At 34.2% G+C, this 23,884-nt stretch overlaps 2 protein-coding genes across 2 annotated transcripts in view; both read left to right on the forward strand.

Annotated features, from left to right (window-relative positions):
• The window catches only part of LOC124352984 (ionotropic receptor 25a-like), a 31,856-nt gene extending 8,746 nt beyond the window's left edge, over positions 1 to 23,110 (forward strand). Inside the window, 17 exon segments of the mRNA XM_046802752.1 lie at positions 2,446 to 2,598; positions 8,755 to 8,914; positions 9,259 to 9,401; positions 10,546 to 10,772; positions 10,854 to 11,035; positions 11,809 to 11,926; positions 12,991 to 13,221; positions 13,369 to 13,569; positions 13,749 to 13,948; positions 16,447 to 16,585; positions 18,123 to 18,373; positions 19,276 to 19,475; positions 19,709 to 19,841; positions 21,040 to 21,167; positions 22,062 to 22,087; positions 22,089 to 22,303; positions 23,054 to 23,110. Coding sequence (XP_046658708.1) covers positions 2,446 to 2,598; positions 8,755 to 8,914; positions 9,259 to 9,401; positions 10,546 to 10,772; positions 10,854 to 11,035; positions 11,809 to 11,926; positions 12,991 to 13,221; positions 13,369 to 13,569; positions 13,749 to 13,948; positions 16,447 to 16,585; positions 18,123 to 18,373; positions 19,276 to 19,475; positions 19,709 to 19,841; positions 21,040 to 21,167; positions 22,062 to 22,087; positions 22,089 to 22,303; positions 23,054 to 23,093 — 2,747 coding nt within the window. The 3' untranslated portion in view covers positions 23,094 to 23,110.
• Positions 3,706 to 7,355, forward strand: LOC124352986 (transcription factor Adf-1-like). The gene is made up of 2 exons (XM_046802755.1): positions 3,706 to 3,948; positions 6,472 to 7,355. The coding sequence occupies exons 1-2, from the start codon at positions 3,804 to 3,806 to the stop codon at positions 7,110 to 7,112; spliced, it is 786 nt and encodes a 261-aa protein (XP_046658711.1). The 5' UTR covers positions 3,706 to 3,803; the 3' UTR covers positions 7,113 to 7,355.
• Positions 23,111 to 23,884: the final 774 nt, after the last annotated feature.

Genomic DNA, 23,884 nt, shown 5'->3' on the forward strand with positions numbered 1-23,884 from the left:
CGACATTGGCGATGCCCTGACCGCCAAACATCTTCTATTTGCTGATATGTGAAGCTTTTTCTGGAATCATCCTCGGGCCATGATGTGGACCGTCTCAGGTCGTCATTAAGGGCAGTGGAGCACTGGTGCTTTAAAAACTCTATGGACCTGAACATATCTAAATGTTCAGTTATGACCTTTTCCAGATCTCGGAATCCACTTTTTCATGACTATTACCTTGGCAGCGAACTTCTCCACAGAGTCTGGAAGATGAAGGACCTTGGTATCATAACTACTTCAACTCTCCATCCCGATGAGCATGTGCGGTTTATTTGCAGGAGAGCCAACTCCACGCTTGGCTTCGTCTTTCGTTTCTCTGAGGGGCTGCATGTTGACTCTCTAGTAACATTGTATAAGACACTAGTGCGTCCGCTCCTGGAGTACAACTCTTCTGTGTGGGCTCCGTATCAATCTACTCTCATATCGGATATTGAGAGAGTCCAGGTCCGATTCATCAGAGTTGTTGGCTGCCGAATGGGATACAACTACCTTGAAGTCCCTGTACCACTACTGAAGTCTCACTTCCGTCTTCATGACTTAGACATTCGCAGAAGGATTCAAGACTCAGTTCTCCTCATGAAGTTGATCAATGGTGTTGTGGGCTGCCCTGAGCTGTTACAGGAGCTTCCTTTTCACATTCCTGGTCGTACAAGATCCCAGGACTTGTTTGAGAGGCTTCAGTACTCTACGTTATACCAGCAACGCAGTACGCTCCCACGCCTTTTACAACTCGGCAATGAGATAGGTGGATCTGTGGACTTTTTCTCTCCTAGTGTGGCTCGATTTCGTAGCCAAGCCGTGCGCCTTCTTACTGCAAATGATGGAGTTAGTGATGAGTGATTGGTGACGCCTTTAGAGGGTCACATATCAATGTAATGACAAAAGTTGAGTGCATGAGTGATTCTTCTCTACACATTCTGGCATCGTGATTGTACTGTAATAAGAAGTTTTATAATTGCTTGTTATCTTGTTTTTTATTGCTTGTTAAATATTATAAATGTATTTATTGCCTGTTAAATATTATAAATGTATTTATTGCTTGTTAAATATTATAAATGTATTTATTGCTTGTTATTATATATTATAAGATACTTTATTACTTGTCGAAACTTCATATTCTACTGCAGGTTAGATTTAATTATACACGCATACATAATATATTATACGCACACACACACCTCACGCCCCCTTCGCACGCACCCTCCCCCCCCACACACACATAAATCGTTGCTGTAATTATTGCCATCATTTTTTAATTGTTCATATAGTTGGTGTTATTTATTTGTTGCTTGTTATCTTTAAATATATTATTGCTTGTTGTACTTTATTATAATTTATCTCTTGTTGAATCGGATTTAACATTTGTTGTAAAATGGTGTATGCCGTATATAAATAAATAAGTCTATGATGGAACCGTCCAAGGACGTGAGGGCGCGATTATTTGCTCATTTTCATGACGGCAGCCTAAAATCGAATCTATATTTGATTGTACGTTGGTTTTTATTCTACCATGAAAAGCTAATAAAATAGATGCTGAGACTTGACAGTTTTTCGTGAACTATACAACAAGAATCATAGTAAAATTCTGATAGGGGTTTCCTGATCTTATTATTGCATCTGGTTGGTTCTCGTTCATGCTACTACAAAATGATTCCCTAATAATAGAATTTTCTAGAGAAATCCATTTCAATTCTTAAAAATGTTTGTCCACTTTTGATCCCAGAACATTGATTATAAACTAAAATGGTTGTCAGTTTGTTTCATGTAATTTAATAACTATTTAAAACAACTCCGGAATGTGAATGAAGCATAGCATTGTTCGTATGACGTGGTACGTTATTGCAGTTATTCGAGTGCCCATGCCCAGACCAGTGGGAACGATTTGGAACCTCAACGGAAAAAAGAAAATTTCTGTTGTAAAATCTTTAAAATAAGTAATACTTTTATAATAAAAAAGGAGAAGCCGATCCCTTTTTTTTTGAGGAAGCCGAGCCTTACTCTTCCAGTCCTCATGGGCCAGTGGCCTGTGCGAGGATCTTATCAAACATAATAAAGGGGAGAGTCGATACAGTACAAGGTTGATTGTACTGATAAAAAGTGCAACGGTCACAGACAGGTTTCGAATCTGCTCTATCTCTTAACTCAGATAGTCCGTCGTCTTAGACCGCTCGGCTATCGGCACTCCAAAACTTTCACTGCACTCTTTCCGGTTTATAAACTTTAGTGATTTTAAATATATTTGACTATTTGGAGTGAATTCGTATAACAGTTTTATCTATCCACAGTAGACTGTCAAGACTTTTGACGTGATTCAACTACGATATGCCTTAACAAATTTAAATAAAAATTGAAGCTTTGATTTACTCACAAAAATGTACAAATACACTGTCGAGGCTTATGTTTCAGTGTATGTAAACGAAGCTCGTAACCCGGTAGCAGACAAAGCTGTTGAGGTTGCACTCAGCTTCATCCGCCGCAGTTCCCATCTCGGCATACATGTCGATAACTTCTCGCAAGTGAAGGCCGATAGTCAGGACCCCAGAACATTCCTCAACGCTTGTGAGTACAATAATCATATGTACTATCTTAAATACGTTTCTGTTCAACTCACATAGTATAAAACGGAAATTATTATTTATATATTTTTTACCTATAATAATACTAATAGTAAATGTACATGTATACAAGTAAGTGTACCTTTGTCCAGAGAGTTACGGGGAAGCCTATATAGACAAAATATGCATGTACGGTTCAATCTAAATGTTTGTATAAAAATGTTATTAAAGAAGCAATTAGATTATATTTTAGAAGCTCTTTATTTAATATGATCTCTTGTTAATATTCAGTCTCTTTGATTTGTGCAGTTTACAGAAAAATTCTTAGGTCCTTTTATTCATCGTTGCAGTTAACGATTTTCCCTTCCATTTGTCTTTATGTCAGTTTTATTTGCTGATGATACTACTCTTCTAAATCACCATAGTACACTTATTGGTTTAATAAAACAACAAGAAAATGCAATGGAGGTAGCAACAGTGGTTTCAAGCTAACAGACTAGTAGTAGCTAAACAATAGCAGACAGAAAATATAATCTTTTCAATGGACAATGTTATTTACAAATGTTTTAAGCCTGTTAAACTACTAGGAATCTTCTTAGTCAGTAGACTAAGCTGGGAAAGCCATATAGAAAGTCTGTAATATATGAGCAAGAGTAATTTTCCTACTGCGTTAATTGAAACTCTGCGTCACTGAAGATATGGTAATAACCTCCTATTATGCCTTTTTCCACTCTCACTTAGTCTATGGAATCACTTTATGGTTACCATTCAAATAGAGTGTTTGTCTGGCAAAAAAATCAATATGAATTATATAAAATCTTAATGAAAGGGAAACTTGTCTGTAAGTTTTTAGGTACTTAAATATCATGACATTGCCCTGTTTGTATATACATTATTGTTTACTGGATGTGAAAGCAAATCTGCAAAATTCGACCGTTAGAGAAACCATTCACACTTTGCCCAGCGCACACGAAGCGATTGTTCTGCAGTTACAGTAAGTTGCAAACCAGTAGTAGTGCGCAACTATGTGGTGACCTCGACAATGTATTGGAGTGGGGAGGCGTACACGACGCGACCGGTTTTTGACGATCTAAATCTAGTCTGAAACCAGTCACATGCAACCGTGGGCTCGAGGTTTCAGTTGCGTTACAAACTTCAGTTGCACGATACCACGTGGTGTTTTGACGGCCGCATAGTGTCTATTTCAACATGAGTGATCAAGAACTCAACATTAAGCTCGTTGGAGCAGTGGAGAAGTATGAAGTTCTGTACAACTACAAACTCCCAGAATATACAAGGAAAGATGTGACGGAGAAAGCATGGAAAGAAGTGTCTGCTGAAGTGAATATGCCAGGTAAGAAGTATATATTTCGTATTTTTCAGCGAAATACTGCTGGTTGGAAGAGTACTCTAGAGAAAATCCACTTTGTCTATCTGTATTTAGCGCATAGTGTATGTCTGTGCCGTTAATCTTGTCATACCATTTAAAGAATCTTAAAAATATATGATTTACTTATTTTCCATCACTTACTGTGGTGGGAGGCGTCTTACGCACCCAGTCACAAAACATTGGAGAGTAACCTAGTAATCTAGAACCATCTAAAGGGATACATGCAAAACGTCAACAACTTTTTGTGTGTAAAATATGGTGTATTACATATCAGATTTTGTAAGTTTCATCACAAATCTACTGCATAGTTTTTGAAATTTTAGCTTAAGTCAGTATTATGCCTCTATTACACTGCTGGGTTTCACTGTCATGGTAAACTTGCACCTAGAGAAAGGAAATGAGTTGCTTGAAAAAGGTCTCAGGATGTTGCGTGTCAGCGAAAATACTTCGTCTCCGACGAAGTACTGTAGTATGGAAATGGGATGTTTTTATCATCATATCGCAATAGTGAAGGTGGTGGGATATTATCACCATGTGTCATCCAATAGTTAATTGAGCTTGCTTTGAAAATGCCTCCATCACTGTTACGCCCAGCATAACCTGGCTCAATAATCGTGAAGAGTCCGTCGGCATCGCAACGCGCCAAAAGTACGATAGAGTGGATGTAGTTGAAGTTTTCAGATCCTGTATGTGGAACTTTTCAATTCTTATATGCTTACCGTCCAATGCTCCAATGCAATTGGGAAGGTTCCATAGCAGCTCAAAACGATCAGCGGTATGTTTAAATCTATCGGGTATAGGAACAGGCATGTAAATGTCTCTCAGTGCGTTCCAGATAACTTCTGAAGTTTCCTTGATCATTTTTCAAACTGTACTCTCACCTCTTGCAAAATATAAGGAAACTGCCACAAATGTTTCACCAGTTCCTAAATACATACATAAATAAATATTTATGCCAATCTCTTTGAATCCTCAATCGGATTATGTCTTAGGAAATCTGATTATACATAATTGTGGAAATCATAGTAACAGTACCTGTAATTGCGAAGCAATCGAAAAAATAAACTCGTATAAATATCTTGGCGTTATTATAGATTTCCGTTTGAAATGGTCAGATCGTATTGAATATCTCGAACAAAACACCCGAAAGTATATCTTTGACTTTAAGAACCTTAGGGATATTCTTGCTGTTCAAGAAATGAAAATGGTATATTATGCATACGTGCAATCTCTTTTTGCATTTGGGATAATTTCTTGGGGGGCAGCTTATAAATCAAATCTTGATCCTCTGTTTACGGTTCAGAAATCAATTTTGAAAGTAGCTTTTAAAAAATGTCATAGTTTTTCAACATCCATTTTATTTCAAGAAACTAAAATTTTTACAATAAGACAACTTTTTATAAAATTTCTTTTAATACACATGTATAAAAATTTAGATGATTTATTTGAAAGAACTCAACACACCCATAACACACGTTATTCTAGATCAACAGGAATTCTACCACTGCAATTAACTAAATCTTATTCAAACACCAACTCATACTATCTAGTTCACGTGCTTTTTATAAATATAAGTAAACAGTTTCCAAATTTTAGTTTTTTCAATGAAATTTCTACAATTATCTTTAAAAGGAAAGTTAATCAGTGGTTTATTATCATTGTCTATTGAGGAGGCCGAGGCAGTGTTGCCTACGAACTACGGGCAGACAGTTTGACATGTAAACAGCCACCACTCCTATCCCATCATCATTCATTATTACTACCCCATTATAATCTTCGGTGACCCTGCTTATTTACCCTTGTTGCTAATATGAAATGTTTTTAAAATTAATAATATTCAATTCCTTAAAACAGGTACATATTAAAATTACACGGTTTTTTTCCTTTTAATATATTCATTCCATATTCACGTATGTATGTGTATGCATGTATATGTATATATGTATGTGTGTGTATGTATGTATGTGGTATGTAATAGTGCATTATCTTGTATTATATTTTATATTCAATTTTTTTATTTATTTATATCCAGTCCGTTATTTTTTCAGGCGTGAGCAACTCGAGTCTGCGCACAGGCATCATAGCCTATGCAGGCTCATTTCCCGAGGACAATGTTTTTATACATGATGTTATTTTTATGATGTTTATTTTATGATGATTATTTCTTATGATGTTTATTCTTTGTTCTCATTTCAAACTCCGTTCGGTAATGTAATAAAACATTTTTTAGAAGTTAATTGTACAGTTTGGATTGTAATATTGTAGCTACATATATTTGGGAAATAAATCAATTTAATCAATCAGTTCCTAAATACCTGCAACCAAAACAATCAATTACAAATGTATTTTGTATCCGCAATAAATAACTGACTATTGACTAACCATGGGTTAGGTAAAACCTATTACTATTGTTTTTTATTTACCAACAATAACTTACCAAACATGCAATTTTAACCTTTTGGTTGATTTATTTTTCTTTTGTTTTAGTGCAAGATTGCAAAGAGAAGTGGAGAAATCTACGAACAGTGTTCATGAGAAGAATGAAACCTTCGCCTAGTGGTTCTGGAAGGAACAAAAGGGCATATTATTTGGAAAATGCAATGCAGTTTTGTCTGCCATTCATGAAAACAATGATTCCCCCTTCACCAGGAAATTTGCCTGCACCACCCAGCACTACCCAGTTTTCAACTCGTGATATTGAAGGTTCTGAAACTCAAGTTGAAGATCCCACCCAACTTGAATTTGAATGTGAAGTTGAACAACACAATTCCCAAGAAATGTCTCCCTCAACTGCTCCTCCTCAACACTTCATTGAAACAACCTCTGGAAGTTTATCGTCAAAGAGGACTTTCCAAATCACGAAGGAAAAAAACAAAATCTTGGCATCCAAAGCGGATCAAACAGTAGCTGAATACTTCAGAGCCAAAAAGGCTAAATTACTATCAAACGCTGAGGCAGATACCAGCTATCAGCAGATTGATAGACAACAGGCGATTAAGATGTTTCTGCTCAGTTTGATACCAGAATTGGAAGAATTGAGTGATTCACAAATCAAGCTTTTCAAACGACACGTGTTAAGGTTGATTGATGACATTTCACTCTCGGAACACGGTCGTCATCAGGTCTAACAATACTCACCTCTCCAACAATGTCCAACTCAAGACAGTCACAAATGAACATTACTCACATGTCCAATGTAGTTGATCAAATGCAAAATGCAGATTTTTATTACATGTTTTCTGGTAGCCTTCAGAACATAAATATGTAAACACTTCTACTCAATTTATATGGTTATCATCTATTGATCATCTTATTACCTGTATATGCTAATGTAATTATAAAATGACAATGAAGTTGACTTGTTAAACTTACCTCAGAGTGATCATTAATCTTTCCTGTGCTGGAACACATTCCCTCATGGTTGTGTCCATCTTCTCCAAGGAAGAACCAACCAGTCTTGTAAATTCCAAAAAGGAGTCTTTTGTCATTCGGTAAAAAGATTTAAACTTCCTATCCGACTGACACAGCTCTCTAGCTGCTAAAAATAGCCTAGATTTCACATTGTTGCTTAAATAAGGGTTAACCCAATGCTCTCTCTATACCCTTCAGCGTCTTCAGTATTGATTGTAGTTATCGTCTTCTTCGTCTGAGCCTGACATGATAACCGCAAACGGTCAAGCCAAGGTCTTAAAAACAAACACATTGAATTAATAAACAATCCACTTAAAACGCAACTGATACACAACCAACCCTTCGACGTGTGCGGACGGAAGTTTTGTTTCAGTTGTAAACTAACTGCAGACTCAACTAATTTCCAACTATAGTTGCAGAACAGTCGCTCTGTGTCCACTGGGCCTTATAAAACTATAAAAAATACATGTTAGAGCTACCAAGGACCAGGCTTGAAAAAACAAAAGGCAGTCATATCTATATGAAAATAAATCTATTTAATAAATTACCAAAAGAAGGATGGATTGTAAATATAAGTAGGTTAAAATGAGTTGTAAGCAAATAGCAGAAAAGGCATTTTACTCTGTGAATGAATATTTGGCCTTTGATATTAGTTCTTTAAGTTTTTAATTTTATTTAGTCAAGTTTTAGGTTTAAATTTTTGTTTTTTAGTTTTAAGATTTTAAGTGTTAACTACCTGATTTACATATTTTAAATATTTAAATTACATTTTTCATTGAGTTTTAATTGTTTATGTTCTTTGTGTTTCTTGTTCAATAAGGGTTTTTGATTTTTCATTTACCATGCAATTCTTTCATTATTACTTAAATAATTTCACATGACCATTGTCTATTTATGCAAGTTAGTAGTTTTGTTCTTATGTCTTTTGCAATGATCTTGTTATTTTTTAAATAAGTCCCTAGTTCTAAAATTATTACTTTCTACTTATTACTGCCCAATGGTTTAACAAAGTCTATTGTAACTTGTTATGTTGCTTAATGACTAATAAAGACATCTTGAATCTTGAATCTCACATTTAAATATTAAGAGTACATTGACGTTGAACTCTCTATGTACTGTTACAAGTGTGTGACAAGTACAACAATTCACTAGGACAAGGCAGCGACCCCATGTTGGAATAGGAGACTCACATTTGAATATTATAAAATACATTGATGTTGAACTCTCTATGTACTGTTACAAGTGTGTGACAAGTACAACAACTCGCTACGACAAGGCAAGCCACCCTATGTTGGTATAGGAGATTAACATTTAAATATTAAGAGTACATTGATGTTGAACTCTATGTACTGTTACAAGTGTGTGACAAGTACAACAACTCACTACGACAAGGCAAGCCACCCCATGTTGTGCTGGACACTTCACTTTCTGGTGTCATCTCCGAGGCGGCCAAGGCCTTCTCTGCAGCACTTGCCTTACCAACTGTCTCTGCATCTTATGGCCAGGATGGAGATATCAGGTGATCCGATTTTACTTTCGTTCATCAGCTGTTTAGATTTATTTACCTGCATATTTGTAATATTCTATAAAACTAGAAGTTTTATAGGTTTTGAAAGAATAAAAAGGAATTTAGTATGATACGGTTCAGTAGATAAAATTAATTTTAGCCACATTCTGAAAGATAATAAAATTTTCTTATAGCTTCAGAGATGTTTAACAGAAAACAATACACATTTTGAATTCTCCTTCTGTTGATTTAAACTATATTGCTTGAAAATTACACTTAAAGCTTCAATCGAAATATTTTATGCATCCAGAAAAAAATATTTTCCCAAAATGACTTTATGGATTATTGGTGTGCAGGCAGTGGCGCAACCTGGATGGAGAGCAACAGAAGTACCTTGTGCAGATTTCTCCCCCTGGAGATATCATCCCTGAGATCGTCCGCAGCATCGTTATGATGAACAACATCACAAACGCTGGCATCTTGTACGACAACTCATTTGGTAAAATGCCCATTTCCATTGTTATAATACTCCAGTTTATATGGTTTAGTATTCAAGTTATTTAATATCTTAAAAAGTAAACAGACAGGTACAAAATTATTCAAAACTTATAATTGATGGTTACCTATAACTCGTACAGTTACATATAAGGCTACATATAAGTGTGCATATGTAACCTTATATGTATTATATGTGGTTACATATAAGGTACAGACTGCATACTAAAGGGAGTATCTGTTATAAATAATAACGAATAATAGGTATACAAGATTAATGTCAATAAGAATATATAGTTATTGTAGTCAATTTTTTAAAAGCAAATATGTTGTTATTATTATTTTCATGTAAAGATTCTAATCACATTGTGATAGTTAAAATCAAAATTCGTCAAGATAAAAACTAACAGTTTTACGTGAAATGTTTAAATCAAACATTTATACATCACTTATTTAAATTAAAAATTTTAATCATTGTCGATATAAAAGCTGAACTCTAAATGTTTGACAATTGGTGTTTGTTTATATATTTAGAACAGTTTTTTAAATAATTTCTAAGGTATAATAATTAAGACTGCATGAAAACAACACTGCATGGAATATTCTTATTCAAACTGATCTCAGAAAGCAAAAACATCAAACAATAGTTGTAAATAACTACAATTATTGTAAAATCTTTTCTTTACCATACTTTTCTTTACCATTTTCGAGTACAGTATGTTTATGATAATATTCTACCTTATCAAACCGGTTTGTCTTGATCCACTTCATTTTCCTTACTCGTTGGTATTTTGCAATGTGTGGTATATTTTACTACAACTCTTTTTAACCAAACCAACCCAAAAAAAGAAAAAAACAAAAGTTAAATCAATACTGTTTGTACATATTTTTACTTGAATGAACATTGAATGTTTGAGCCTCTAGAAAATAACCAGTCTCAAATAATTTTTTTGTATATACAAACATCCTCTCATTTGTATCCAAGTAATCATTTGTACCACATATTATAGATAGTTTGGGCTTTCATGTAGAAATAAAATTGTGTTGAAAAAATTGTTTTATTTGTTTTTTTTTTTACATTAATTTATTCTGCCCTTGATAGATCTAGTATCGTCACTTCACTGATTTGATCCTCATATTATCCACAGTTGTCGACCACAAGACCAAGTCACTCCTCCAGAACATCCCAACACGTCACATCATGGCCGAGGTGGAAGATCTGGACAGTATACGACACCAGCTGACCCGCTACCGAGACCTAGACATTGTCAATTACTTTATTCTCGGCCGTCTCTCCACCATCAAGGCTGTCCTAGATATCGCCAACACTAACAAATTCTTTAGTAAGAAATTCGCCTGGCATGCCATCACGAAAGTGAGTTCTCTTTTTAGTGGTGTTGATGAATAAATGCCGATTAATGTCTATAAATCTCATACTGAGTGATGTTTTTGTCAGGACAAAGGGTTGTTGAAATGTGGCTGCACCAACGCCACCTTGATTTTTGTCAAACCGGAGCCTGACTCTGCGCTTAAAGAGCGGTTGGCCAACCTGCGCACCACCTACACACTCACAGCTGAGCCTGAGATAGATGCTGTGTTCTACTTTGACCTTACCATCCGTACCCTCCTCGCTATAAAGTGTGTTATTAATAAAATTATTTCAGTAATTTGAACAATTTTGTAGATTTTTCCAGTGCAGATACTATTAATTTATCAATGATTTTATGCAATAAAGATATTATCCATCCTTGTTAAGATTTGGATGCTTTATAACTTTTAAATTTTTAATTTGATTTAAATATATAATTAAGAACACCAATGAATGTTGTACATTCTTTAATTTTAATTTGCTTTCCAGCACAAACCCATTGTATTAGACAATTTGTTAAATAAATAAATAGTACTGTTGTTTCATTACATGTTAATAAGGAACAGTGTAAAATATTAATGGTATTCCTGCAGAGAGTATTTTTTATTATTTAGTGTGTGACATTAATATTTTCTCTGAACAGTTAGTTAGCTATGTGTTGGAATTTTCAAATTTATAATAAACACAAGTTTAGTATTTAAAAAAAGATAAACATAAAGTAAAAAATGTTGTTATTGATTTGGCATTATTTAATAATCTGTGTATGCATTCCCCTTTGGTATCTACAACTTCACATATCTGCAGGTAAAATTGATTAAGCATGGTATACATATACTCTTTTAGCAAATTGAAGCTGTAATTTGGAAGTGTGTACTGTACTAATTTAAAGCAGAGAAATATATCATTTTTAGATTATTAAATGCCATATCAAAACCAGGATAAGAGTTAGAGTGATAAGTTGAGACACCACTGTAAACATGTAGCTATACTTAACATACTTTGCGATACAAGTGCGATATTAACTTATCATTTTCACATACAGGGGGCTCTTTGAGAGTGGAGAATGGCCCAAGAACATGTCTTACATCTCCTGTGATGATTACAATGAAGACAGTCAGCCTCGCAGAAAAGATCTTGACCTTAGGAAATTTTTTAAACAGGTAATTTGAACTTTAAGTGAAGTTTACAACTATGTTATTTTTTACCTACTAATTAACTACATATTTGAGCTGTTTTGTTGTTTACGTAATGATACATGTCAGTTATGGAGGGAGGGTTTCATTTAGCCCAGGTTTCAATTAGTCCAAGGTTCATTTAGTCCAGATTATGGATATCAATTAATTAAACCTTAAATTGGTATATTTAGAAAAGCATATTCAGGAAATTGACTTTACAAATACAATTAATTGGTTGGTTACATTAGAAACGTTTAATTATCTATCTGTTCCCTCTCTCTCATGATGAGTATTCATTTCTCCACATCATAATAGTTGACATAATTTCTACCATCCCACCCAAAATTCAGACAACTTTGTGTGAGTAAGTCTTCATATTTCAGCATTGTTTAAGTTGTTTAAACAAAGGTACAGTGGAATCCCAATTGTTTACAATTTAGTAGTACAATGAAGTCTTTAGTAAACATTTTTGTAATTTTCTCACATTTTATTCCTTTATGGGTACAATTTGAGAATAATTACATTTTTCATAAAACCTTTCAAATCTCAGTGGGAAGCATGGCAGACATAGCCCTTCTTCTAGGTCCACCACAGTAATAGAGTTTAACATAAAACATGCCCTGAGGTAACTAAGGTAGTTACAATATTGTGTAGTTGAAATTCTAATATTGTGTAGTACTGTTGATTCTATTACAACTTAACACTAAATATAATGTTGGGCATAACATAGTTAAAACTGGTTGATGAACTCTAAAAAAGTATGCAATTCCAAATTAGAAAATAATTTATGTTAGTTGTATAGTAAGTAAACCAAATTTAGTGAACAAAAGAAAATTTTCAATATTGCAAATCTTTGTTATCTTAACCTTAACAAAACAAATACCTAATTAACAATACTCTTTAATTAATACTCTTAAGATGTGTGTTTTACTGTATACTGAACAAAATTCCTTAACCTAGCTAGTACTTTCATGTATATTATTAAAATCCATTTCTTAAAAAAGTCACTTCTGACTGAATCTCTTATTGTTAAAGACCTATTCTCGTAGGTATCAGAGCCTCCATCATATGCCAACCTGGTGGTGGAGAGCAATGGCCACAGTTTTATGGAGTTTTCCCTCCACCTGGAGCGAGTGACAATCGTCAACAGTCAGTCAGTGTCAGCAGAGCCCCTCAGCACGTGGAAGGCTAGCCTCAACGCTCCTCCAATCCTGCTCAAGGACTCTGCCAGCATCAACAACTTCTCAGCCATCACCGTCTACAGAGTCGTCACTGTTCTGGTTAGTATTTTTTAAATAGTCTTCAGGAAAGCAATATCAAAGAGTGGCTTAGTGTATCTATTCCTTAAATACACTGTCTTTTACGTGTTTCTTAATTATTTTTATTACAAAGTTGTTACGATTTGGATTTTTATATTTTGTCAACAGCAAAATCCGTTTGTGATGAAAGTTCTGGACAAGAACGGCAAAGAGACTGACAAGTTCCAAGGGTACTGCATCGATCTGATTGAGGAGATCAGTAAAATGCTCGGCTTCGAGTACGATATTTATATCGCTCCTGACAACAGCTTCGGCTTCATGGACGAAAATGGACAGTGGAATGGGATGATCAAAGAACTCATTGAGAAAGTGAGTGTACTTTATCTGATCTATATTTTATAGCTTTGTTTTACCGTTACTCAAAGATATTTTTGTCTCAAAAGTTGATGAAAAAATCATATGACCGGAACAGAAAAAATGTAATTCAATTCAAATGATGAAGATGCAAATCACTTATGTTTAAGTTAACAATAAAATAATGTTAACAGAGGGCAGACATTGCTCTTGGCTCCCTAGCAGTAATGGCGGAGAGAGAGAATGTTGTGGACTTCACTGTGCCTTACTATGATCTTGTTGGCATCTCCATACTCATGAAGAAACCCAAGATCCCAACTTCCCTCTTCAAATTCCTGAGCGTTCTTGAGAAAGATGTTTGGCTCTGCATACTTTCCGCATATTTTCTCACTAGGTAAATGTATTCGGTTTGAATTTGTAATACAAGCTAATTCTGGTTGTAGACTTATGGGGAATGTCTCATTTTAAAGATATGATTAATTAGCATCAGACCATGTTTTTGGTGTTTTATTGTAAACTATATACTTCTTGAATACTTAAATTTTGAAGTGCAAGAAACTTTGCTTTAAATATTTTTCAATAAAAATATTTAAAAAAACGAAAAAGCGATTGGATTTATATTAATTGTATCTTTAAAGTGAGACATATCGTAACTATACAACTACAAATAAAGTTGTGAAAATATTTAACTTTGTGATAGCATTTATAAGTTTCAATCACAACTCATTAGTTAAGAATGTTCGTACATGACTGCACTGACCTAGATGACCTTGTTTTTGGATTTTTCACAAACTAATAAAATTGGGGATCATGAAACCTGTAAAGTGTTTTATCAATGTTTCCTTTTTATGGCACTGGTCATTATCTTTTCCATGAGACAAATGATGTGTAGAAGTAGTATGGGTGCCACATTTAGTCTTGTTAGTGTATAGAGTATAAGGAATAGTGTATAGAGTTGTTAGAGTATAAGGAACTCAGAAAGGGTCATTAATTGACTTCTGATGACTAGATAAACTAGGGAATTTACAATTCATTAACATGGCAGCCGAGCTAATTAGGCGTTGAGCTGATTGAATTGACTAATTGATAAGGTCGACTCTCAGATTCATGCATTCTGAGGCCTAAATGAGTTGCTCCTTAGACAATCCAAGTACATAAGTTTTCTTGTGTGTCCAAATTGACTACAGGTGTCTAGACAAACAGTCTGTATATTTTGTCTGGACAAACCTCATAACCATCCTCCAAAGACAGCCTCTGAATAACTGGATCATCACTACACCACTAGTTCCAGTCACATTGTAGAAATGATTGGCTGAGCGTTAGCGATGAGCCTGGACAAATTTTATTTCTGCCTGTCTGCCCGAACGATATCACAAAAACATATTAACCTATAAGCTTGAAGTTTTGGGTGAAGCTTCATTTCTAAATAGACAACACTAAGTTTGATGATGGTGCATGTCACTCCATGGGATTTAGCTGAGCGTTATCAAATATTTTTACATTGGTGTTGTGGATAAACATAATGGGAACATGGGAACAACAATTAGCAGAGCAAATAAATTTGTAAACAAGCTTAGTACAATCATATGAGATTTTAACATGTGACATATTAAGACATGTAGAGTATTCATACAGTATAAAGAAAAAAATAGAGTAGTAAGTCAATGTTAAAAGTTTGATAAACATAACAAGATTTGATTTCTGCCCACTCTTTCAGTGTAGTAACCTCCCTACCTCACTGGAACTTTTATTATTTCAACACTACTATAAAACCTAACTCAACAAACAAAAATTTGAATGTATATGGCAATATATCTCTAAAAAGATTTCATCTGTATACTTTGAATTTTGCATGAAACTTTCATTTATACATAGACAAGAATGAGTTCTATGATGATGCACGTCCAACCATGGAATTTGGCAGAGCGTCAATGAAGCCTATCACTCAGTAGGTTGACAATTCTCTTTTGTCTGCCAAGAAGATGTAAAAGTGTCTTCTGTATGACTTTTTCCTGTCAGTCAGTGGACATCTCGAGAATGAAATAAGTTATAGACTTGAAGTTTTGCTTACTATCTAAGCGTAACCTGTTACCCAGCAGGGATCACTTCTGGCTGGTTTATACCTTCCAGTTGAACCTACCACTGGCGAAGCAGAACCTACGTATTATTCAAAACTGGGCAACCTTATGGATGTCCAGGAGTGGCACATCACTAACGGAAAATGTCGATATTGTGGGGTGCAAGGGTAATTCAATAGGTCTAGTTTACAGCAAGAGATGACTGTTGGAGTTGATGGGGTTCATTCCCTAAGTATCAGAGGTTCTTGCTAGCCTCAACAAGGGTGTGCCACCCCTGCCTGCTTTGACTGGAGAGGTTGGTTCAGAGCTAGCCTCCCCTTATTCTGGAGGGACATGACTGAGATTAGTGCCCTAATTCTTCCTCATGGATCTCGATAGGAGGCAGCCTCTATCCCCTAATCTTACCCATCCTGAATATCCTGTGACTCTGGAAGCAGCGCTGAGGTCCTTATAGGACTAAGTGCAATTTATAAGCTTCTTATCCTAAGAGAACAAAAAAAGAAAAAAGCGAAGCCTGTTATGTGACATATGGTGTTGTGTATTTCTACCTTATTAGTAGAGATACATAATGATAGTTATTGAGATATTTGTTCATATATAATGATAAGTTTTACATTCATCAATTAAATAGGTTTGGCAAATAATAACATTTTTTATATATGTAATGATATTCGTTCATAGACATTGCAATATTTATTAAAAACATAAATTAAACACATTTGATGTACTGGACATACATAGAAAACATTCATGACAAAAATGTTATGTTTAAAATGTTCCTTGAGCATCCACTAATCTGATCTGCTTGTGCCAGTTTGCTGATGTGGGTGTTTGATCGTTGGAGCCCATACAGCTATCAGAACAACAGGGAGAAATACAAGGATGACGAGGAGAAACGGGAGTTCAACTTAAAAGAGTGTTTGTGGTTCTGCATGACCTCTCTCACACCTCAGGTGATACTTAGACCTTAAACATCACTACCAAGATACATAGAACTTAATTTAGAATCGTTTATCAATTAGGAAATTGCGTTAGAAATACGTAGTTAGACAATACTTACTGTGACTGTTCAATAATACACATACACAAAGTTTACTGTATTTAAACCTACAGTAGACTGAAAAAAATACCTTTTTTTAAGTTACAGAGGGAGCACCTAATAACAGGAACAGTGGCACAGATCTCCAACACAACAATAGTCATTTTAGGTGAACATTGGTAGTGTTTATTTTTATTTATAAAAAATTGAAATTTAATAAAATCATTAAATAGCAGGGGGGGGGGCCAAGTTGACCAACAACCAAGTTGTCTAAAACCTCAGACTTTGGATCTGAGTTAAAGATAGTTCAGGTTCAAATCCTGTCTATTTTTTTTTTATCATTGCACTTTTTATCAGTACTATCGGTCTTGTACTGTAACGACTCTCTCCCTTATTCTATTTGATAAGATTCTCACACAGGCCAGTGGTCCCATAAGGATAAGCAGAATAAGTCATAATAGAGGATAAATCTCTCCTTAAAAATAAAAGATAGATTTTATGAACCATGTATTAAAAAAAACTAAAGTAGTAAGGCCTTCAGAGACCTTGAATTTCTGAATTTGCTGTCGTAAAAACTTAGAGAGAACAAAAATAGAGATAGTTTAATATTGCTAAGCAAAAAGCATTTTGATGAGATTCAGTAGCATTCATTTTGAGTAAAAGACTGCAGACAGGCCCAACTTTTGTTACAACACAAAACTACGTATTTTGAACATTTATCAACACAAGTTGCATAGGATTAATAACCAAATTTCTGAGGACACTGTTGGTGTCAAAAGCTTTTTACTTGTTTGAACAGTTTGATGGTTCTGAACTGCTGTCTGGTTTGGATTCCAGGTCCTGAAAACTCTACCAAATTTTGAGATTAATGATAGTCCTTCGTTCACTATCTCATATTAGTACCCCTGATAAAGATAGTTCTGATGGAGTTTCTCCTTCATTTGGAAAAACTATGGTGGATTCTCCAATTTCATAGAAGGAACCAAACTAAATTTTAGATCAATTTAGGTTGAATGAAAGCTTGTATCATTTCTACACACCAGTACAGCCTCATAAGAGTTGCCACAAACTTCTCACTGTCTGGCAGTGGCTCATATTGTGAGTGATCAAGTATTTAGATTGATTTCTAAAAGGCTTTTGAAAAGTTCCTTCATCCTTTTGTTTTATAAAGCATCCAACTGTTGAGTTTTATCGTAACCTAACTTATATGAGTCAAATTATATTTTTATAAAGGATATTTAGAGTACCATTTTTTGAAAACTATTGTTACTAATTAGTTGTACCTCCAATTAACTATTTGAGACCACTGTCTTAATTGTTGTTTACCATTGAGAAAATATATCACGAATTGTGATGTTCAGCTTTATGTTGATGATACTAAGAACTCTCTAGTTATCTTTCTTGTCCGATTTGATAGAAATCATAGTTTTTGGAACGTACTTGTGTTGCAGGGTGGGGGTGAGGCTCCAAAGAATCTGAGTGGTCGCCTGGTCGCTGCAACATGGTGGCTATTCGGTTTTATTATCATCGCCTCTTACACAGCAAATCTGGCAGCTTTCCTGACAGTGTCACGCCTGGACACGCCCATTGATTCTCTGGACGGTCTTAGCAAACAGTACAAGATTCAGTATGCCCCTCTGCAAGGTTCCGCCACTATGACCTACTTCTTCAGAATGTCTCAAATAGAGACCAAGTTCTACGAGTAAGATCACATTTACGTAATGGTAATAAATTAGGTAAAAAATATTCCAATATGGTTGTCTAAGCAAATTCAATTACCTATATTGAAAAGGGTACATAAAACAATGCAAAGGGCCTGAAAATTTGGAACTATTACTTCAACAAAATCTTTTTGGGTCAAATCTTTGTCTACATTGCATTAATTTGCAACTTTCAACATCTGTAACATTTTCTTGTCAAAACAAAACATAAGCTAACCTTCCAGTTTAGCGATACACTACAATGTTTAGCAGATGAGATTATCTATACAGCTTCTTGCCAAATATTTATAAGGTGACTTAAAATAAATAAATAATATATGCACCAAAAATAAAATAAATTAAGGAATTGTGTGAACATTAAAATAATTCTAGTTTACAACTTTAAAAAAATATCTTTGATTTTATTAATTACAAAATAATACAATTGAAGATATAAAGAGTGTAATGAAGCTAAAATTCAATGTTTACTATAAAATGAAATGTAGTTAATGAAACTATGCAAAAAAAAATACTTTCCAATTGTGCTTTTTTTGAGTAAAAATAAGTTATAAAACGGCTAAAGACACAAAAGAGATTTACCTCGAAAATAATTTCTATTTAGTGTAATGGCAAGCATGAGGAAATTTGGTACGAGACGTCCGTTTTTCAAATCCCATTGCAGTTCAAAGTGTATGCAGTTCCCTTAAAACATATATTACTCTTATAATGTACTAAATAAAATTCTACTGATGTAAGAAGGTAAAGGTTTTGTGAATGTATTCAATCGAGGTGCTACACAACCAAATTTACTTATTATCGAATCTCGCTCTAGTAGAATGTCATAAAACATTTGAGTCACTTGGTTATAAAGTTTATGGTCAAATGCACTGGTATTACATTGCAGCATATGGAAAGAGATGTCCCTGAATGACAATCTTAGTGAAATTGAACGTGCCAAGTTGGCTGTGTGGGATTACCCAGTGAGTGACAAGTACACCAAGATGTGGCAAGCCATGAAGGAGGCAAAGATGCCGGCAACTCTTGACGAGGCTGTTAAGAGAGTGAGAGACTCGCCTTCGTCCAGCGAGGGGTTTGCTTACTTAGGTAACAGCAGTGAAAACCATTAGTATGACCAGTATAAAAAGTACTTGTATTGTTAAAATTTGTTTTTTTTTGGAAATAATGTGTGCTATTAATTTATTTCTCATAATATAACTTGAAATATTCATTAAATGAGTATGGAAAAATTTTGTATTAAGTAAAATACAAAATTGAAAAATAAATTTCTACTACAAAACAGACCAAATATATTTAACTTTTAATTTTTTTTCTTAAAGGTGATGCAACTGACATAAAATACCTGGCCATGACCAACTGTGATCTACAAATGGTGGGAGATGAGTTCTCCCGCAAACCTTATGCTATTGCGGTGCAGCAAGGGTCTCCCCTAAAAGACCAGTTTAATAATGCGTAAGTTTACAAAACACTGTATAGATAATAATACATAGATAAGAATTTGGCTTGGATGGTGTGAGGAAAGGATATGTGTAGATTGACATGTTAGAAGAAGGTGTCTAAGAGACAAAGAGACATGTTATATTTGGGAAGGTTAAAGTAAATTTAAAGGAGCTAAAGAGCTAGAATCTTAGTCCATGGAGTCCGATGGTTGTTCTCTCACTACAACTTAACACTGTACAGTTTCGTGTTCCACACATCTAAGAGATGGTATGATCAAAATGTATGTAATCTACCCCGGTTTACAATTAAAACTTGGAGTAGTATGTTTTAAGCTAAAGAAACCTACCATTTTGCATATTTAAGTTGCAAAGACCTATAGGAGGTACACTGCTTCATTTACATACAACATTTTCTGTTGTGAATTTTGACTTTGATGGGTTTATTGCCATGTACTATTGATTTGTTTACCATTTTTGTGCATGCTCACCCTGATGCAGATTCCAGTTCTCAAAATGTAGTGTTCTATTTTTGTAACATAGTGATGGTCTATGTTGAAACTTTTGTTACCTTTCAAATCAACCTTTGCTGATAGTGAGATTGAAACTAATAACAAGATAAGGGTTAATAAACCAGTTGTAAAACAATCCTCTCTTACATACTCGTACAATGAGGTTTCATTAAATTTGTATATATGAAGAAACCTGAAATTTGAGACATTACGGTTTGAGTCTCGGCGGAGCAAATACTTTTAGTGAATTAATTTTTATAGAAATACAATGAAGTTTATAATACTTGCAATTTCGAAATTTTAAACTGATTATTGAATGTAAAACAATTGTGATAATAGTCCAGACTCATAGTATGAAATGCAATAAATTGTCTTTTATTGTTCCAGCAATCTAATCTAATTAATAGTGACAATTAATGTGTTATATAATGAATGTTTGATGTACATAAGTTTCCCTAATCATCATAAAAACTATAATAGTCCAAATCCAAAACAAAGTCACGGTTCAGGGAAGTACTCACTCTAAAGTCCTCCTTCTCACACCACTGGTCTATTTGATCTTGTTTTCATAAAGCCTTTGGTAGCACAATTTACTAAAATCTCTACTGGATTGGTGTATACAGTTACAAAATTATTTATGTAAACCACAGCCTCTTCGAAAAATTCCACTCTCTGTCATATATGTTTCTATTTTATTTCTAGAATTTTGCAACTACTAAACAAAAGACGGCTAGAAAAATTAAAAGAAACATGGTGGACTCTGAATCCAGAAAAGAAAATGTGTGAAAAGCAAGATGATCAATCGGATGGAATAAGCATTCACAACATAGGTAATTTCTAAATCATAAATATGTTATTTCTGTTTGAAATTTATATTTTAGTTTCAATACTTAATTCATATTTTAAAATAAAATACAAGAAGGCTTATTTACCTGTATTAGTTTTGAACAAATCTGTTATTTAAGGAAGACATGAAATGTTTTGTTGTGTATCATATTGCCCATATACCTTTAAGTTCTTTGTTTTTAACTGTCAATCTAAAACATAAAACTATTATAAATAGCCAGTGTCTGGTCAGGTGATAATAAGATGAAGAAATCAGACAAACCAATTTTGGTGAATCAAGAATCAGAATTATAATCAATAATTTTATTATCTTTAAAAACACTCTGTGCAATGGGACAAGTCAATGATATGTTGCATTATAGGAGATAATCAATAATCTAATGTATAAGTATAAATATAAACCGTCAACAATACAAACAAATCTATAAAAGTAACAATTAAAAAAATAACTAATTCAATATATAAAGGTACATGTCACTAAAATAATATGAGTAAAAATACATTATAAATGCAATAAGTGGAAAAGTGTAATTAAAAACTTATACACACTGATATCACAGTTTTTGACTCTTGCTAATAGATGAATCTATTGATTTATCAATCTTAAACCAGGACTGATACTGCTATGATCACATTCAGATCCATTGGGGAAGAAAAACAGAGTTCTGGGTAATTTATTAGAAGACATCTTTGTGATACATCAGCACAACTACGACAGCAGTTAATATCACCACTGAATTTTAGAAAAGTAAACTTAAGACAGAATGTTTAAACCACAAATTACTATAATTTTGAGAAAATGTTGGGATGAAGAAGCCAATGAAGTTTGTTCAGACACAGAGCTTTCAATAACCATTTAAAGTCATTATGTACAACAGGTGGAGTGTTTATTGTGATATTTGTGGGGAATTGGACTGGCTTGTATCACTCTGGCATTGGAGTACTGGTGGTACAAGTATCGCAAGCCAGCAGTGACCAAGGTGACAGTTGGGCAGTGGCGAGAACCGAACAAGCTAGATATGTCAAATAAGCAACTACGAGAACATGACTTCATTCGAGGGCTAGCCGCCGACTACGCAGGACTACAGAGCAGACATTCCATCCATGCACTTAACCCCCGGTAAGTACCTACGATTCCTTAACTGTATAAGATCCACTTGTGTCATAGTGGGATAATCCAGCTAAGATTCATATTCTCATGCTGTTTCCAGTTAGGACCCAATTACAGAAATCTGGTAAACCTAGTATACCTAAAGCGCATGAGAATTGAGAGCCATCTCGATGAACTACTACACTCAGATCACTGTTTAAATTGTTCACATGCCAAGTTAACTGTACGTCCTCTGTACCGTTTTCCTGTCAATAGGTTTATAAACAACTTTCTAAAAATCTCTTGATATTAAATAGTAAACTATACCACACATGGTATTAATGCTAACATTATTCATCTCGCTCAACTGACAACACAAAACTAAGAACCGAAATCTGTTGTAGTTTTATTCAGTGGTATTTATTCATATTGTGTATGCCAACATGTTTTCAGTTTTGACTACAGTACATACTCATTGTCATAGGTATGTTTACAATGCAAGTTGTTGAAATTGATATAACTCACCTATAAAATGAGACCAAGTAGTGCAACTGAGCTTTATTCCAAAACTTCATCATATTCCAAAAGGTCTTGCTTGCTTTTGTTGGAAATTATAGTACAAATTCACTTTATACAACCTAATAATAAAACATCTGAATTTCACAGTTCTTTTGGATCTTAAGATTGATTCTCATGGTTTTGAATGTAAATTCCACCTTTTTAAAACTTATTTTTAAATACTGTAGAAATAAATTTATGTGAATATTCATTATGTTTCAGACGGAATCTGATACATCCAGTTCCAACTGTTGATCAATAAATATGTAAATTGATAAATTTGTTTACACATTTATTTCCTACCTAATCCTTTACTGGTGGGGCCAGGAATATAACCAGCATAGGTTTAAGTATGGGTAATCAGAAACATATTTCTTTATAACAATTAAAAACGCAAAATAAATGTTATCTTGGTAAAATATGTAGTATTCAATAAAGTATTTTGTTTTAAAATTTCAACATTTAACATCCACACCGAAAAAAATCTTGAGATAATCCCTTTTTACCTCTTTCTGGGCTATAGGATATTCAATAAAACTTTTTAGGTCTGGTGTAAGCCGTCCTTCAAAATACAATTCTGGACTCCACAGTGAAGTCAACTGTGGTCTAAACAGTCTATTGAAACATATTTTTAGCATAGCACTGTCACTAATAAAATATTTATTATGAAATCCTCAACAACATTTTTAATGTTAAGATGTGTTTTTACTTTAACACAGAACCTGTCGTCTTCTCTTTGGTACCTGGTCAGTGATTGCATAGGTTTGATATCTGACTTAGCTTGCATATTTTAGTTTTCCTCATATAATGAAGTATAGCTTGAGAAGGAGAAAACATTGCAGTGCTGAAGCTTCACTTTGATTGTTGGGTAGAATGATCACACTTTCTTTGGATCTCTTCAGACAAACATGACTTCAAATTCCAGGAGTCAAGTCTGAGACAGTGTCAGATACCAGACGCTGCAATGAAAGGAAGGTGAACTGGAACTAAACTTAAAATTTAATTGAATCAACCCTTCCTATCAAAGCTACGTTTAGTGTAGAAAACTCGGTT

Source organism: Homalodisca vitripennis, chromosome 1 (assembly GCF_021130785.1).
Source record: "Homalodisca vitripennis isolate AUS2020 chromosome 1, UT_GWSS_2.1, whole genome shotgun sequence".
Lineage (NCBI taxonomy): Eukaryota > Metazoa > Arthropoda > Insecta > Hemiptera > Cicadellidae > Homalodisca > Homalodisca vitripennis.

What these genes read in the sequence shown, in the direction of transcription:
- LOC124352986 (XM_046802755.1), top strand. Translation starts at nt 3,804, where the DNA reads ATGAGTGATCAAGAACTCAACATTAAGCTCGTTGGAGCAGTGGAGAAG. An exon ending in TGCTGAAGTGAATATGCCAG is followed by an intron (nt 3,949 to 6,471) that starts GTAAGAAGTATA and finishes CTTTTGTTTTAG; the next exon opens with TGCAAGATTGCAAAGAGAAG.